Source organism: Netta rufina (genome assembly GCF_964035555.1).
Source record: "Netta rufina genome assembly, chromosome: 12".
Lineage (NCBI taxonomy): Eukaryota > Metazoa > Chordata > Aves > Anseriformes > Anatidae > Netta > Netta rufina.
The window spans coordinates 1,744,599-1,760,348 of NC_140135.1; the positions used below are offsets into that span (position 1 = coordinate 1,744,599).

General features: G+C 44.8%; 1 protein-coding gene across 1 annotated transcript in view; it reads left to right on the forward strand.

The window, feature by feature from the left end:
* Positions 1-15,131, forward strand: part of GRIA3 (glutamate ionotropic receptor AMPA type subunit 3) — a gene marked incomplete at its 5' end in the record, with an annotated part of 145,261 nt that extends 130,130 nt beyond the window's left edge. The window contains 2 exons of the mRNA XM_084294144.1: positions 13,829-14,076; positions 14,929-15,131. Coding sequence (XP_084150270.1) covers positions 13,829-14,074 — 246 coding nt within the window. The 3' untranslated portion in view covers positions 14,075-14,076; positions 14,929-15,131. The remainder of the gene's footprint in view (positions 1-13,828; positions 14,077-14,928) is intronic.
* Positions 15,132-15,750: the final 619 nt, after the last annotated feature.

Here is a 15,750-nt window from a genome sequence, read left to right on the forward strand (position 1 = left end):
TGCTTCTGAAATTGATTTAAGATCTTGCCCGTTGCAGAAGCTGAGTGCACTTTAGTACTGCCAGCCCTACCCTGTAGAGCTAACAGGCAATTTCAAGAGAAGCTGTAGCTAGGACAGGTTGGACTTTCTTGCTCACCTTGGTACAGGAATTACTAAGGAATTTAATTTCAAATACATCGTTATACTGAAAAGTACTGAGATTAGTTTTCACAGTGACACTCTCTTACAGCTATTAAATCCAGTTCCTTAAGGAACAGTAACTTCTGATCCCCCTTATAAAAATGCTTCAGCTTTGGTCCAAGATCAATAAGAATAGTATTTTCAGTAAACTGCAGTTTCAGACAATTACTGCAAATTACTGCTGTGTTCTATTAGTAAGAGTTGCTTGCAGTTGGTTCCTTTGAAGTTAACTCAGCTCCTCATCTCTGATATTAGCAAAAGGAAGGAGAAAATCTCCCATTCAGGCTTGTTCAGTGCCTGCTGTTGCAGTGCTCAGCAGCAGCCTGCAGATGAGTACGAGCTCTTACATGTTCTTTAGCTCTGCAGCTCATCCTTCATGCAACGTGTTTATATAATGTTATACTTGCTGGTATATTAAATGTTTAATATTCTCCTGGGATCCAGCACTGCGTTGTCTAATACCACCTCCATGAAAGCAAACCCTTTGTACCAAGCAGCATCAATGAACTTCATTGCTGCAAGTTCATTGAATTAAAAGCAGTCAACTAACGCTTACAGCCCTGAGGAAACTGAGAAGGATTTTGAAAACGGTCAAAATTAGGAAAGGGTCATCCTTCTGCTTCTGCTTGTGCTGAAAGTCCTTTGAAAAAGAGTAATACCGCCTATCAGCAAGCTCTCGCCCTGCTCAGTAGATTCTGGGAGAGGTACACCAGGACAGACTGTCCAGCAAGGACAGAAGAGTGAACATGATGGGCAGGCAGGGAAGGGGTTAGTTGTTATTTCTAGCGATGGCATAAATCAAAGGGCTTTTTTATGACAAAATGGCTTTTCCTTTGAGGCAGCGTTCTGCAGGCACTCAATCCTGCAGGCTCAAGCTCTGCAGCACTTGGACAGACAGGCAGACAGACATATGGATGCCTTCCCGGCACACTGATGTCCTCAGCCATCGCAGTGTCATGGCCATGCCATCCTCAAGCCCTTCCATCCACCCTGCTCCTCTCCCTTCCATCCTCCCTCCAGATCCTGCACTGATCTCATCCCATCCACACAGCTAATTGCTCATACCAGCGTGGCTTTATGAGTAGAGAATTCCATGCGAATTGCTTCAGGGCTGTTCTTTTTTCCCTTTTCCCTGGGAGAAGGCTATACCTGGAGGAACTGAGTGAAGGAGGTGGCACCTGGGGGACCAAGTTGCTGCTCGGTGGGTGCACGTCATAGGGAGGTGATGCAGAGGGTCCATTGCTTGCTCAGGGCAGCTCTCTCTACCGACTGAGCTGACAGAGCCCCTCTCTCAGCTTAGCCAGTAGAGGCCCAGGCTTGGGGAATAGCTGCCCTGAACTGGCAATCAGCCCTGCCTGCTTCCTGCAGACGAACTGCATGCAGAAATGAATGGTGGTGCCAGCATCTTAAGCAGAGCTATGAAGCCAGGGGTAAGTATGCCACCTGTTGGCCTGCGCCAGTTTCCACCAACAAAGCATGAAGGACCCCGGTCCCTCTGTGTGTCCTCCCTGAGCTTTGGTGTGCAGCTCACCTGTGTCAGGGCATCAATAGTGCCAAGCTGTATTTGGGAGTTCTCTTCTTGCTGCCACGTGTTCATGGCCACTGGAAGATTCCCCAGTGACTTGAAATTTCAGAAGGATTTTGAGGCTTACGGTAGGAATCAGAGAAGGTATTGAATGGCCTTTCAGAAAGTTTCTAAACCTACTCCATGACAGGAACTGTGTAAGGTCAGTCCTATGAGCATCCAAAACTCCTGTGGCCACTTGTAATTGAAGACTAAAGAGACTGAGCTAGTTCTCAGATGACAGTTCAGTGCCATCACGATGTGCCAGCTCAGGCAGGCACAGCAGGCATGGGGCTGCCCCGCAGCATCCAGGCTTCCCTCTGTCAGTGCTGGGTCTTGCTTAAAACCAAAGGGAGCCATGCTCCATCCATGTGTGACATTAATACGTGTAGAGTGACTTCACTGACACAGGCGTCCTGGTACATGCATCAAAATTTGCCCATTTTTCTCTCTTAAATGAGCATGAATTTAGTTATTTAGTTTCATCCATTGGCTTCATGGCACAATTACACTGTATTCACGATCTCTTATAGGTGTCATCTGGGTTTGATATTGTGAGAGAATGCAGAATAGCAGTTATTATTAAAAAAAATAAAAAAATAATAAAAAAATATTCCAGGAAATACGTTACAGCTTATTACCAGTTTGGAAACTAATTATTTTGTTTGTTATACAATCCTGTCATCCCAGAGCTGAGTGATGGCTGAATAGGAATTTAACAAGAAATAGAAAAAATGAGATGTAGACAGCAGGATGAGTGACCTTAGGGAAACTAATTATTCAGTTGCATAGGAACAATTTTCTGCTAAGATTAATTGCTACATTTCTGCTGTTGATACATTTCTTGTATTCTCGTACCTTCACAGGAACACTGAATGACAGCCAACACAGGAGGAAATTGTTGGAATGTAGCATTTCTCCAACTTCACGTGGCAGGGGCCCTTGCTAATTATTTGACTTAATTTCTCTAACGTATTTTTTTTTAGGTTGATACCTCTTTTGGAAGGCATCAGTGAAATGATACATGATGCAATACCACTACATTTTTTGGCTGCTTCTTTTTAATCAGAGGATAACTTTTCCAGAGAGCTAGTTGAATTCTGTCCTCTGAGCCACACATCATAAAGCATCGCATTTCTGAGTCCTTCCGAGATGAGAGCAGGGCCATTAGCAGATGGGATTCATTTCCCCCATTTCTCAATGGTATTTTGCTTTGATACATTTGCGGTACAGCAGTTAGCATTTGTGGCATAATTTTTTAAGTGGCATATTTTTAGAAGAAATCTGTTAGGCATCAATTTAGATGATACCTAACATCTAAAGAGCACCACTGCCAAACATGTAGTGCTTTATAGAGAACATCTGGGGAAATGGTGGGCTTAAAAAGATACAGCAGAGTTTATTTGACCAATTTGTTTGAAATTATGTTCATCGGCATGAATTTACTTGTTACTCGTTCTATAGGCCTGGGTTATGATCTGGAAAAAATAAAATGGCTGGTCAGAGCCAATGGTAGTAGCGCAGAGCTAATTCATGCTCAGACCTAGGAAAGTAATAGGAAATTATTGTATTGTGCAAATGAGTGACAAAGCAAAATAATAGTTTAAAAAGCAAAATAATGCTTTCAAAGGAAGGCATTGAAATATGTGTTCAATTGACAGCTATTATTTCATAGCAAATTAGCAAATAAAACTGTGTATGTTTTGTAACAATAATGAAGTCTTAACACTTTAAGAGCTCAGTGGAGCATCTCATTTAGAGCACTGCCAAGAAGGGCAGACAGCCTGCCTTGGTTTGCAGAAATGTCTGTCCTCTGAGGATGGTTTTGGGAGGATGCAATTAGGAGACTCAGGACAAGGACTAAGGACAAGCAGGTTTCCCAGGCTAGGAAGGAGCTAGTGGAGTCAAGGCTGGCATCTAAGGATTAGGAACTGCTTCGTTTTGCTTGTGTAACTTTGGTGTAGCTGCCATGGGGACTTGCTTTGCTCCCTTGACATGGAAGTGTGCTTGTGCGGTGCTGACTGCAGCAGAGCAACTGCACGTCCTGCCTTCACGGCCGTAGGAAACCTTAGTGAAAGGCTTGTGATTCATGCCTTCATTTTGATAATGCCTGTGGTACTTAAGAGTTATTTTCCATAAATTGCTTGCATGAGTCATTTATCCTGCACTGTAAGCATCAGGATCAGAGGAGCTGAGGCTTGGTTCCCTGTGACTGCAGAAAGGACAAGGGAAAACCAGCAGCTGCAGGTGGGGAGCAGGGCCCCTGCCCTGAGCATCTGTATGGGTTTCCAGGCTCGCCTGTTTCCTCTCCATTGTTAATGACTGTCATATAAAATACAAAGGGAAAAATAAATGCCTTTCTTTTTCTTCTTCAAAGTAATTCTAACCTTACAGCACTGAGCTCAGATGGACAGGCACTTGTGCGCTAACGAGCGCTGTAATCATGCTTGGGACATGTCTGGTTTGTACCAGCGACGAGGCTGTTCGGTGAGGGCCTTGTGGGCTTCCAACTGTGCAGCACCTGCCCACAGTCGCCTGAGGAGCTGGGAGCAGGAGCTGCAGAAGAGGCCGTCCCAGGAGGAAAATAGATCATAGAAGACGGGGGGAAAAGTGGATATGTCTAGCAAGAGAAAGAGAAGGTGAGGGGATAGCCTGCACTCAAGGTAAGTTGAGTCTCTTGCTTTTATCACCCAGGCTAGGAAGGATCCAGGTAAACCCAGGAAGGGCCCACAATGCTGTTGGAGGCACTGTGGGCCAGAGCGTGACGTTAAGCATCCGCCATCCTGCTGCTGAGCCCTCCTGGGCTGCTGCTCAACCCGCCCTCGCCGCAGCCCTATCTCAAGTCTCAGGCACTGCTACAAATGAACTACAATGACTTGTTACAGCTTGCATTTCCTAATCCAATATGCATGTATTATTGCATTAGCACTTGGCACTTCTATTAAATTATGATCCTGTTAGTACAGACTTTAATTTGCTTGAACTACATTTATGAAATGTATAAATATACTTTCCTAGAGACAGTGGCTGCCGTACACAGACTGCAAACTATCCGCAAAGCATGGAGGAACCTGCGGTCGCAGGTGGTGACACGTCTGGCTCTGCACAGGTCTGTTCAGCATATGTGTAGGTGGTGTGATGGCACCATGCGTCTGTGCTCGTCTTCCATGTCGCAGCAAATACAGCACCAGCTAAAACCTGTTTTTAAAATGCACACCTAGTTCCTGCAAGGAAATCCCTACAGGATTCCACAAGGATGCAGTGGGTGCTCTGACCATCCTCTAAAAAAGCAAGAAACAAACTGTCCCAGGCTCATGGGTGCCTGTTCAGTAGGAGGAGTCCTCGCAGGCTGCTGCACCATGTAAATACGATAGAACATGGCACTGCCTGTGTTCACCTCCTGGCTCTGCTGCTGGCAGTAGGACATCATAAAAAATGTTAAAAACTCATTTACATCCTAATGCAAGAGTCTTGTCATCCCATGACACCATTCAATACACAAAACAGGCAAAACATGCGGCAATCTCCCTGGACCTCCCAAGTCAGCAACAGCCATGGCTGAGCCTGCAGCCAGCGCTTGCAGCAAGGGGAACAGCATCTGGTTGTGCCGTTGAGAGAAAAAGTGAGAAAAAAAACCTTCTGTTGGAGGATTTAATGCCGTGATTGATGCCTCTGAGTGCAACACCAGCCATCAGCATGTGGTGTATTTCTTTAGTGGCTTGGGGATGTATGGGGCTCAAGGTGCCTAGTTTTAGTCTCCTGATTTTGAAGGCTCTCCGTCTTTTCAAACAAGATGGCTTTCAATTCTACCCCTTCCTCTGCCCACCCGCAGAGCATTCCAATCCCTAGGATGTTACATGTTTGCACACCTGCGACTGCTGGTTAACACAGGGCAGAAAGAAGTGACAAAGGTCGGAAATGGTGGCAGAGCGCAACCAAGTGTTCATTTCTTTAAAAAAAAAAAAAAAAGCCTGTTGCTGTTTCTGTGAATATGAAATGCTCAGTATGAAATACAGAAGACCACTCTTTGTGAGCAAAAGGTAATAAAGAGGAATAGCGAGTGACTGTATTTCAGGGCTCCGTTTACGCCTGCTTCAAGTACCATGCAACTATAGTCTTTAAACACATACAGCGAGTTTTAATGATGAGTCCATCTCCATCCTAAATCTTCCCTGTCCCTGACAAACGGGTGCAAAGCAAGACACAAAGCTGTGGCAAAGAGAATTCACTAAATTGGTGAATTATGACAGGCCATATCTTGAGAGAGATCTGATCTAGGAAAGAGCAGAACTCTTGGGCAATACATTCACCCTCCAGCTTTCTATCTAGTCAGAAATTATTTCAGAAATAAGATCTGACAAAAAGTCCATTCAATAGTTACAGATCAGGTTGGGATGTATAGAGCTTGGGGGGATAAAGTCCCATATTTGATTTAGACAGGTCTTTAACCTCAAGCAATGCCCTCTGGAGAATAGTGCTGGATTTGGTATCTCTTCCTGGATTGTTTCTATCTTTATATTTTAATGATGCCAAGGTGGTTGTTAGTTAGATCGGTTTGGTGCTCTGTCAAGTCAAGCAGAGAGCTGGGGCTTGATATCTGCTCTCACCAGTGCCCTTCTCTGTGATGTGCAGAAGCTGCCAGGCGTGGTGTATGGGGCAGGGGCACTGGCTGCTCCCCTTGGGACGGTCCTGGGGTCATTAGGTTCCCAAACAAGATCTCGGGGCAGCTGTCTGGGTCTTGCCCTGTCCCCGTCAGATATTTGTTGCTTGGGTCATGTGAGAGGCAGAACTTATCACGTCTGCAACCGGCTTCACCCCGTGTCCCCTGATGTGAGTGAAGATTTGCCAGTGACACCAACAAGAACAATTAATTCAGTGTTTTCAGTGGTTCTGCCCCAAAGGGTTTTAAGAAGCTTTCTGACTTAAGCACTTTGCTTGTTTGCTTGCACCTTATTCTGCTTCCCTTTCCTCTGTCATTATGAGATGGATTTTAGAAACCCAAATGTGCAATGTCTAAACTCTTTGATGTTACAGCTCAGTTGGCTGGGTTGTGTTGACATCAGCAACTCTGGTGATGCCTCAGCCAGCAAGGACAGCTGTGGTCATAAGAAACAAGAGAAAAAAATCATGCTGCAGGAAGTAGTGCTCTAACTATATCAAATTCCTAAATTAAAGAGATTAGGTAAGAATAACAGGGATTAAAAATAAAACCAGTGGGGAAAAAAAAAAAAAAAAAAAAAAAAAAACAACTTTATAATGTACTCATGGAGACCTGATGCAATGTTGGGCTTTTGCCTACTTCATGTCGCTGAGATTTGCACAGGAGGTGAAGGCCCTTTACAAGGCTGCGGCTCACTGTCTGCCTTCATGCTGCTCAGCAAGGCTTGCACATTAGTGCCAAGCGAGGATGTCGTTCTTCGTTAATCTCTCAGTCTTCAGAGGGACAGATTTGCCAGAAGCCTCCTGTGGCTTCTTGTTGCTCTGAGCCCACAGATCAGCCATAAATCTGGCCTAGCCAGATATTAAACCAGATTTATAACCAGCGTGGTGTGACACAGCCGGAGCCCAGAGGTGCCCTTGGCTCTGTGATGTTGCCTACCCTAACGCACCCCAAACAGCCAATGCCAGGGTACACAAACAGTTTTTCTACAAATGCCACATCCCTGATGTGCATGTGTGCTTCCAGAGGACTTCTCCACCCAGAGGTATTTGGCATCTAATATACTGCTGGAAGGAAAAAATAAAAAATAAAAAGGCTTTCTATCGACTCTTCAGGACTTCACGTTGTAGGAGATGTGGTTCTGAGAACATCAGGAAGTTGTGTCTTTGGCCCTTCAGCTAGGGGACAGGCTTCTTCTGGTGGCCACGTGTACTGTACATTTGGAGCCAGCGTCCATCTGCCTTGTGAGGAGGATCCCATCGCCGCTGCTCCCAAATTTCTCATCCTCAGCACTGAGCTAACGCTCTGTCCTCATGTCAGACAGCAGATGTCCTGCCCAGGTGGGCACAGGGGATGCAGCCCTGAACACAAATTTCTGAGAAACATCAGAAACTGGCTGCTGATGGGACTGAGGAATCCCTTATTGAGTGCCATTAGTTGTTGTGCCTCTTCTTTACAGCTTCCTTTTTCTGAATGATTGGGTCTGAAAATCCTAAATTAATTCTGAGCAACATTTCATCAGGTTTGGGGGGAGCAGAGTGCTGTCTGCAGTGTTCATTTGCTATCCTTGGCAATGATCATTTTGAGGTATAACATTTATATTACATCCATTAGAGCATAGAATGGGATATGAATTATCCAAAGCTGTTCCAATCACCACTTAAATCTTTATTGATTGCAAGTAATAAACATAACTACAGTGTTACAGAGAGTTTATGCTACTCAGACACCGGTTACATGCAGCTGACAAAAGCCTAGGGGTTAGTGGGTGAGATTTTCCTGTCCCAAAGTGACTTTTGCTCCTGAAGCTGCTGAATGCTCAGCAGCTCTTCCTTCACACTTCAGTGTCTGAGGGCCAAGCCAAGCACGAGGGCACAGTGCTGCAGACATCAGTATATCCCAGTTTCTTCCTGGAAAATGTACTTTCCTAGCAAGGCTGGCACCAGAGATGCTCTTCTCGCCAATTAACAGCACTTCTGCCAAGAACCTGCTTGGCCTCTCCTGCACAGGTTATTCAGTGACACGGGCTGCTCGCAGCACTGGCACATCAAAATATTAGTAAGTAGTGGGAACTGGTCACCAACAGCACAAATGTGACAGCTTTTGCAGGTGTACAAGGGCCTTCAGCCTGCTGTGGCCTCCTGAAGCCTGTAGAAGCTGGAGCAATGGTTTTGCATATGAACTCTGGTTTTGTGTATCTGCTTTATAGAGGTGCAGGTGGAATCATGAAAATGAGCCCAAAAGGTCATTAATCAGATTTAAAACCTGTTATGATTTATAATTCGTGAGGCACATGAGTTATACCTGCTAACATCTGGGACTGATAAAGAACTGTTTCTTTGGTGATTAATTTACTCTTCTTCTACTTCAAACTCATTCAGGCCAGAAAGAAAAATCATCATGCCACAGCCTTTCTTAGCAGAATAAAAATTACAGCAACTAACATGAAATGTTGTTGAGCTGCTGCAGCAAAAGGAGGCCAGGCGAGAAATCCCTCAGACAGGGTGACAGTGTCATGAAGAGAAGGAATGAGAGAGCCAGATGGGTTCTGCATCAAAGTGTTCCCTCTTTTCTGTATTGATGGCAAGGATGGAAAATAATCAGATAATGAAAGAGAAAAGCAATAGAAGCTCTGCATATTGCACATAGCAGCTCTTTCTTCTTAGGGATTATCTCACATGTAAGCAGGGGGAACATCCTCAGCCTGGAAGCAATGCTGTATCTTGTGGAAGATCACCTTCGTGACAAGGAAGTGCCATAGCAATTCCTACATTGAGAGGAAGAAGAGGTCAGGATTTTTAAACTGAACCAAAAGCCTGGGGGACCTGGTTCTGGTGTGGGATTTCAATGAGTGAAAGCTCAGCGCCTCTCAAAAATCGCACCGTCAGCATTGTCCCATCCACTGAGCAAGCAGCAGCAACTGGCACCTCTTGTTCGCTGTCCGTAAGGGATGGATGCCCACACTGCCAGCACCCAAGTGGAGTCTTCTAACCAAGAAGAGATAAACCAAGCTGCTGAAACACCAGTGAACAACCTCTCTGTTCCAGGTGTCAAACAATGTTTGTAGCACACTAATAAAGTGAAGGCTGTGAGAACTGCAAGGCACCAATCTTCTTAATGGCATGCCTCCCTTAAATAAATCAGCCATAGCAAATGGCTTAATTTGCCATTGGGGGCAATATTACTCAGTATTAGGGTATTGGTACCATTTCCCTTGACTCAAGTCTTCCAGTCCTATGTAAACATCAGCCACCAAAATCTCAGTGGCGTTTTGTAAAGATGCCCAACACACCCAACCTCACGTGGTTACACCAGGATCAGACAAATCTAGATTAAAATAACAAACAACAGAACAAAAAGTCATTCGGTTATGGTGAGGAAGAAAACCACAGCAAGTCTGTGCCCCAGGGCACTGTCCTGTACCACAGGACCGCCGCTGGCCTTATCCCATTTACCGCATCTCACCTTGCTGGGAGTATGGAGCACAGCAAGAGCACAAGATCTCAACACCTTAACATTTCACTGTGATAAAAGCAACCAAACTAATCAGGAGCTGTTCTAGAAATCACGCAGGGGAAGATGAAAAAGAATCCCATCATAAATTAAAGGCAGAGGAAAAGCAGCCAAAGCCACCAGGGAAAAGGCTAAGGACCTCACTGAGCAACCCATATAGCCCCTGATCTAATTTTAAAAAGAAGCTGGAAAGTGCAAAATTATCTCAGGAAAAAGATGAAGAAATGTAAGTCTTTTGAGAGAGAGACCCAGGAACAGAACAAAGGATCCCCTGAGCTGCTGGTGAGGTGGCCAGGGGGTCAGCAACTGGGATGAAGCCATCCCACAGGTCACAGGCAACTCACTGGTCCATAAAAAAGCCCTCAAACAAACAGGGCCAGGGCAAGCTCTGAAAAGTCACCTTTCTGCAGCAAGCACGGAAAAAAACCTCCCTTGCCTTCAGTACCAGGACATTGGTCCAGCAAGAAGCACCTCATGCTCTGTGACACCCAAATTTGCTCTTTGTCCAGCACCCAGGGATGGGCTGTTGGCTCAGGGGGGTGCTCAGTGTCCCCAGCCCCAGGGTGCTGGAGCCCAGGTTGCCTGCCCACCTGCTATACCATAGGCAAATTCCCCTCTCTTTAGTTAAGATAATTTTAGTTTACCTTTTTTTTTCTTTTTTTTTCTTTTTTTTGGCAGTTGCGTGTGCACAATTAACTGCAATCTTGGCTTTTAAAAAAATAATAAAGAGCCCTAATTAGTATGTTAAGCCTCCTCATTTCCCAATACTGTATAATGTTGTGAAAGCTAATCTATAATGTATTGGATGTTATGCAAATTCTCCATGCTCCGTAAGGGGTTTATAAAGGCATGCAAATTAAAAATAGTGTTTGGAATAGGAATGGGGGAAGGGAGCATTTGCACGATAAAATATGCAGAGAGCATGAAAGGTGTTTATAACCTTCTCCCTATTGTTTCTGTATTCTCAGCTGCACAATGCTTTTTAAAAGCGGAGAGATGTATTGCATAAAATCTCTCCAAACTGGATAGTTTTTAAGTGAAATTTAAAATTAGAGAGCTGTTTTCTCAGCAATCATCCACGCTGCTCTTTCTGCTGGGGCTCATAGCAGGTGCCTAAAGAGGCTGGGCTCTCCCTGGCTGCACATGATGCCTGGACCTTGTGCTCATCCCAGCCAGGTCAGGGGGCTCCTGGGAGGGCTTGGCTGGGACCCAGCCAGTCCCTGTCAGCGCAAACCTGGTGCCAATCCCAAAAGGTGGCACGGCATCGGCGAGGCTACAGACCAATGGCCCACCCTGGACATGCAAACCCAGCACTTTGACATTCACAAAGGTGTTTCATACAGGTCTGCACATCCTGATTTTCTGCTGCAGCTCCCCAGGGTGCCAGCTGTGTTTGGGATTCTTGGGGCCTGGCGGCTCAAGCCCACACACTGCTGTCTGCTGGGGCTTCACTCTCTGTTAGTGCCACGGGGGTGTCGTGCTGGACCAGAGCCGCTACCGGACACAAAGCTACTGCCAATGCCTGGTGCTCTGCAAAAGTGGGGATTTGGCCTTGTTTTGTTTCTCCTACCTTCATTTAACAGTGAGTGCCGATTACTCAAAGCGATATGGGCAGGACCTGGTAATATAGTGTTGCTCTAGCATTAACTTAAGGGGATGATCCAGTTGCCTGCAGTGTAAATACTTTGTGGCCAGGAACCCTGCTTTATCGCTTTGTATAGTTTTAAAGTAGTTTAAAGCTTGAATAACATAAAATAACATAATATAATGTTATTTATGTTATTTCCCACGTGAAGAACTCCTGTAAACCTTGCAGTATTGAAACTCAGTGAACAAGGCATCTTAGACAAGCTGAAAAACAAATGGTGGTACGATAAGGGTGAATGTGGAGCCAAGGACTCCGGAAGTAAGGTCAGTCGCTGAAGGTCTTTTCGTACTGATTAGAAATCACATTTTGACACACTGTTTGTGTATACAAAGAATGACTTTCAAAAGTTGCTATTTACATTTTGAAGGCTGAAAGAAAAGAATAGAATATATATATATATATTGTTTCTGAATATGACAGCATTTTTCTTTCATGCAGTAACAAACTTAAGTTGTAAGTATGTTTTTCTATTTAGTATTTTGCTGGACACACATGGAAGGAGAATCCCCCAAAGCCCTCAAAGCTGCTATCTTCATTTGAATTTCCAAGTTCCACCACAGCCAGTGTGTATTATTCAGACCAGCATCTTTTTTTTTTTTTTTAATTATTATTTTTTGTTTGATTGAGTGCCCCCACATTTTGTTGCGAAATTGTAAATTAGATCCTATACAAGCCAGTTAGGAAAACAGTCACATGCTTGTTAGGGGTGGAAAGTAACAGGGCAAACCTGTTACTCCAGCATGGGCGGCAGTGGTTGCATCAACCACACTGGATTTGCAGCAAACATTTATTTATGCTGCTAAGTTAAAAGAAAACAGAGTTTTGTTTTGTTTTGTTTTGTTTTTTTCTATACTGAAAGAGGCATTGAGCATAAAAACACTGATGTGCTGTGCTTGTTGTTGGAGTAAAGGATGTTTTCAAAGGCACCTATAGGATTTCTCCTGCTGAAATCAGTTGCAACCGAGTGCCTAGCTCCCTGGTGCCTTTGAAAGCACTCGCTGTAACAATTCCCACAGAAAATGCTTCTGATTTGGAGCCTCCTCCTTGTATCAGGCACCATTTCAAGTTCCAGCCCAGCCAGCAATGAAACACATTGCTGTCAGCTGGGCTGGAAGCTGCCTGGGGCACAGCCTCGCACCTGTTGCATGAGATAAAGCTAGGATCCCAGGAAGTCTGAGCATAGCTGCTGCAGCAGCAAACCAGATAATTGTAAGGGGGTACACATGAGCAGTATTTTCAGAGCTCATAGCAGGCTGCTTGCTAAAACTGCATGCATCTAAACTGCCTGTGAAATGCACAGACACTTAACAAGGTAGACCCTCTTTTATTCTGAGTGCATGAAGTTTGAATGCTCCTGGAGATAGTCATACACTCAGATCATCTGTAGGCATCTGCAGTAAGCCCAGGCAGAGTGGGGTTGGCAGCAGCAAGGAGGCTCACCTTGCCTCAGCTCAGACAAGAACCACTAACACCCTATTCTGTGGCAGCAAAAGGATTGAACTTCTATTTAAGCTCATTACAAAATCCCGTTTTTAAAACCAAAATCTTTCTCCCCCATCTGTCACATCCTTCAAGGATGCAAACCCCGAGCAGCACGTTTTGTTCAGCTGGTCGCTGCAGGTGCTGGGTTAGCTTAGGGCTCTCCTGCTGGACCTTAACCTATCTGACCATCTTCCTAAGGCTGATTTTTATTTTTTTAAAACCTGTGGGAAAAAAGGTAGAAAAGTATAGCAGCATCTCATTAATTTTATCTACATTCACCAAAGCCAGGTGTCCAGTGGGTTGTTTTTTTGTTTTTTTTTTTTTTGTTTTTTTTTTTTTTCTGGTTTTAGTTTTATAAAGTGAGAACCTGCTACTTTATGTAGCCCAGTCTGCCTGTTAGAGTGTCCTGAAGGTGCCATGGCCACTAGTGGTGCCCAGCTGTAGGCAACTTTTCTGTGGGACAGAAAAGGCCTGGGGAAGCCAATGGCAAAAATCTTACCAACTTCCACACGGCCAAGATTTCACACAGCAAACAGTTGCTGGATGGAGCAGCCCCTGCTGCCGGCCCTGCTCCACGGGACCAGTAGCACCGACGAGCGGGTCACACAATGTGACCGCCGTGGGTAAGGCTGTCAGGTCATGTGGGGGTTTGGGGAATCTGAACTCCGGATCAGAAAGTGTGTATGTGTGGTCATTGTGGCTAGGACTGAGTGAAAAGTAACCTGTCTTCTGTCTGCCTTTTTCTCACAGCAAAACTAATGGTGTGGTTCGTTTCTCTTAGGACAAGACCAGTGCTCTGAGCCTGAGCAATGTGGCCGGGGTTTTCTATATTCTTGTTGGAGGCCTTGGGCTTGCCATGATGGTGGCTTTAATCGAGTTTTGTTACAAGTCTCGGGCAGAGTCCAAGCGAATGAAACTCACCAAGAACACCCAAAACTTTAAACCTGCTCCTGCCACCAATACCCAGAATTACGCTACGTACAGAGAAGGCTACAACGTGTATGGCACAGAAAGCGTGAAAATCTAGGGGTACGAGTACAGTTCAGTCAACTAAAAATCTTTTTTTTTTCTTTATGCTTTAACTTCTGTGTGTTCTTTTGTTGTATGCACTAGAGGGCTGCTGTAAATGGTCTTTAAAAACGCAGACCAGTGGCAGTCTCTTTTCCATGGTGTGGGCTATTGGCGATTTAAAGTTCTCCCCTGCACAGAAGCAGGCTCGTCACCAGCCTGCATTACCAACGGCGATGGTGGGGTCATGCTGCAGTGAGGACTCCTCTCCCCAGTAGTCTGCTATTCCAGCAGCTCACTGAATCCGAATATTTTGTTAATTTAAAAAAAAAAAAATCAACTTTGTTAATTTAAAAACAATCCAAAATTCACACCTCTTTTTCTTGAGACCTCTTCCCCTTTATTTTTAAAAGCCATACTCAGATCAGGTAAGCGCTTTTAGAAATCGTGATACGTAAAGCATGCAAAGCAGAACTGAATTGTTAGAGGTGGCTGTGACACCGTCACCAGCGCCACAAAGCACACAGGCTGCATCCTGCTCCTGCCTGGCTACCAGGGAGCTGGTTTGGAGGCTCATTTTCAATACATATTATATATACCAGCTGCCTACAGACTGCATGGGGCTTGGAGGCTGCTGCCAAGCAGGCCGTGGGCACCCAGGGGAGAAAGGTCCCTGGGAACACCCCAGCAGCACAACGTCTCATCTGGGCCACAAGCGAAGGAGCAGAACAAGTTGTTCCCAGCCTCACTGGACATTATTAACGCTCAGTGCCGCTCATGCTGCCTCCTTTCCTGTGCAGGTTGGTTCGTTACCTTCTAATGAAAGGCTCCCTTTCAGAGGAGAAAAATGAAATCTCATTGTTTTTATTACAGATCCTCGATCTGACAGCACACGGAAGGAGAAGCAGCAGAGAATGTGGCTACTTCATGGATTTGGACCACCTGAGCCAGTCAGTCGTACTCTAGCCAAGGTGTCAGGCATGACACACGTTGATGATGGTGCAATGAACTTTTAACAGGAAAAACTGATTTTTTTCCTTCAGTGCCTTATGGAAGACTCTGAGACTCACAACAATGCAAACCATCACTGAAATATTCTTGCTTTGCTTGAAAGAAAAAAAAAAAGAAAAAAAAAAAAAACAGAAAAAAAAAGGAGAGAAGAGAGAAGAGAAGAGAAGAGAAGAGAAGAGAAGAGAAGAGAAGAGAAGAGAAGAGAAGAGAAGAGAAGAGAAGAGAAGAGAAGAGAAGAGAAGAGAAGAGAAGAGAAGAGAAGAGAAGAGAAGAGAAGAGAAGAGAAGAGAAGAGAAGAGAAGAGAAGAGAAGGAGAGGAGAAAGGAAAGGGAAAAAAAAAGAAAAAAAAAAGAAAAAAAAAAAAAAAGAAAAGGAAAAGACTGGTAACAAGACATTAGTATGTGGAGAAAAAAAAATCTTGTAAAAAAATCAGTGCAACAAAAGCCATTCTTTGATACCACTGCACAGTAACTGAACTCATGTCCTGAAAGCAAACCACAGCCAGTGCCATCAGCCACATCAAATTCTGAAACTCTTCCTGACGCCCAGCCTCAGATCCTGCTGTGCATGCACGGCCTGGCCTGGCACTGCTTCCTGGGCTGATGGCAAGGTGGTTGAAGTATTTACTTACCGGCGGTGTGATTGATAGTTTATTTTTTCAAGCCACTTTAAACTCTCCAGCTA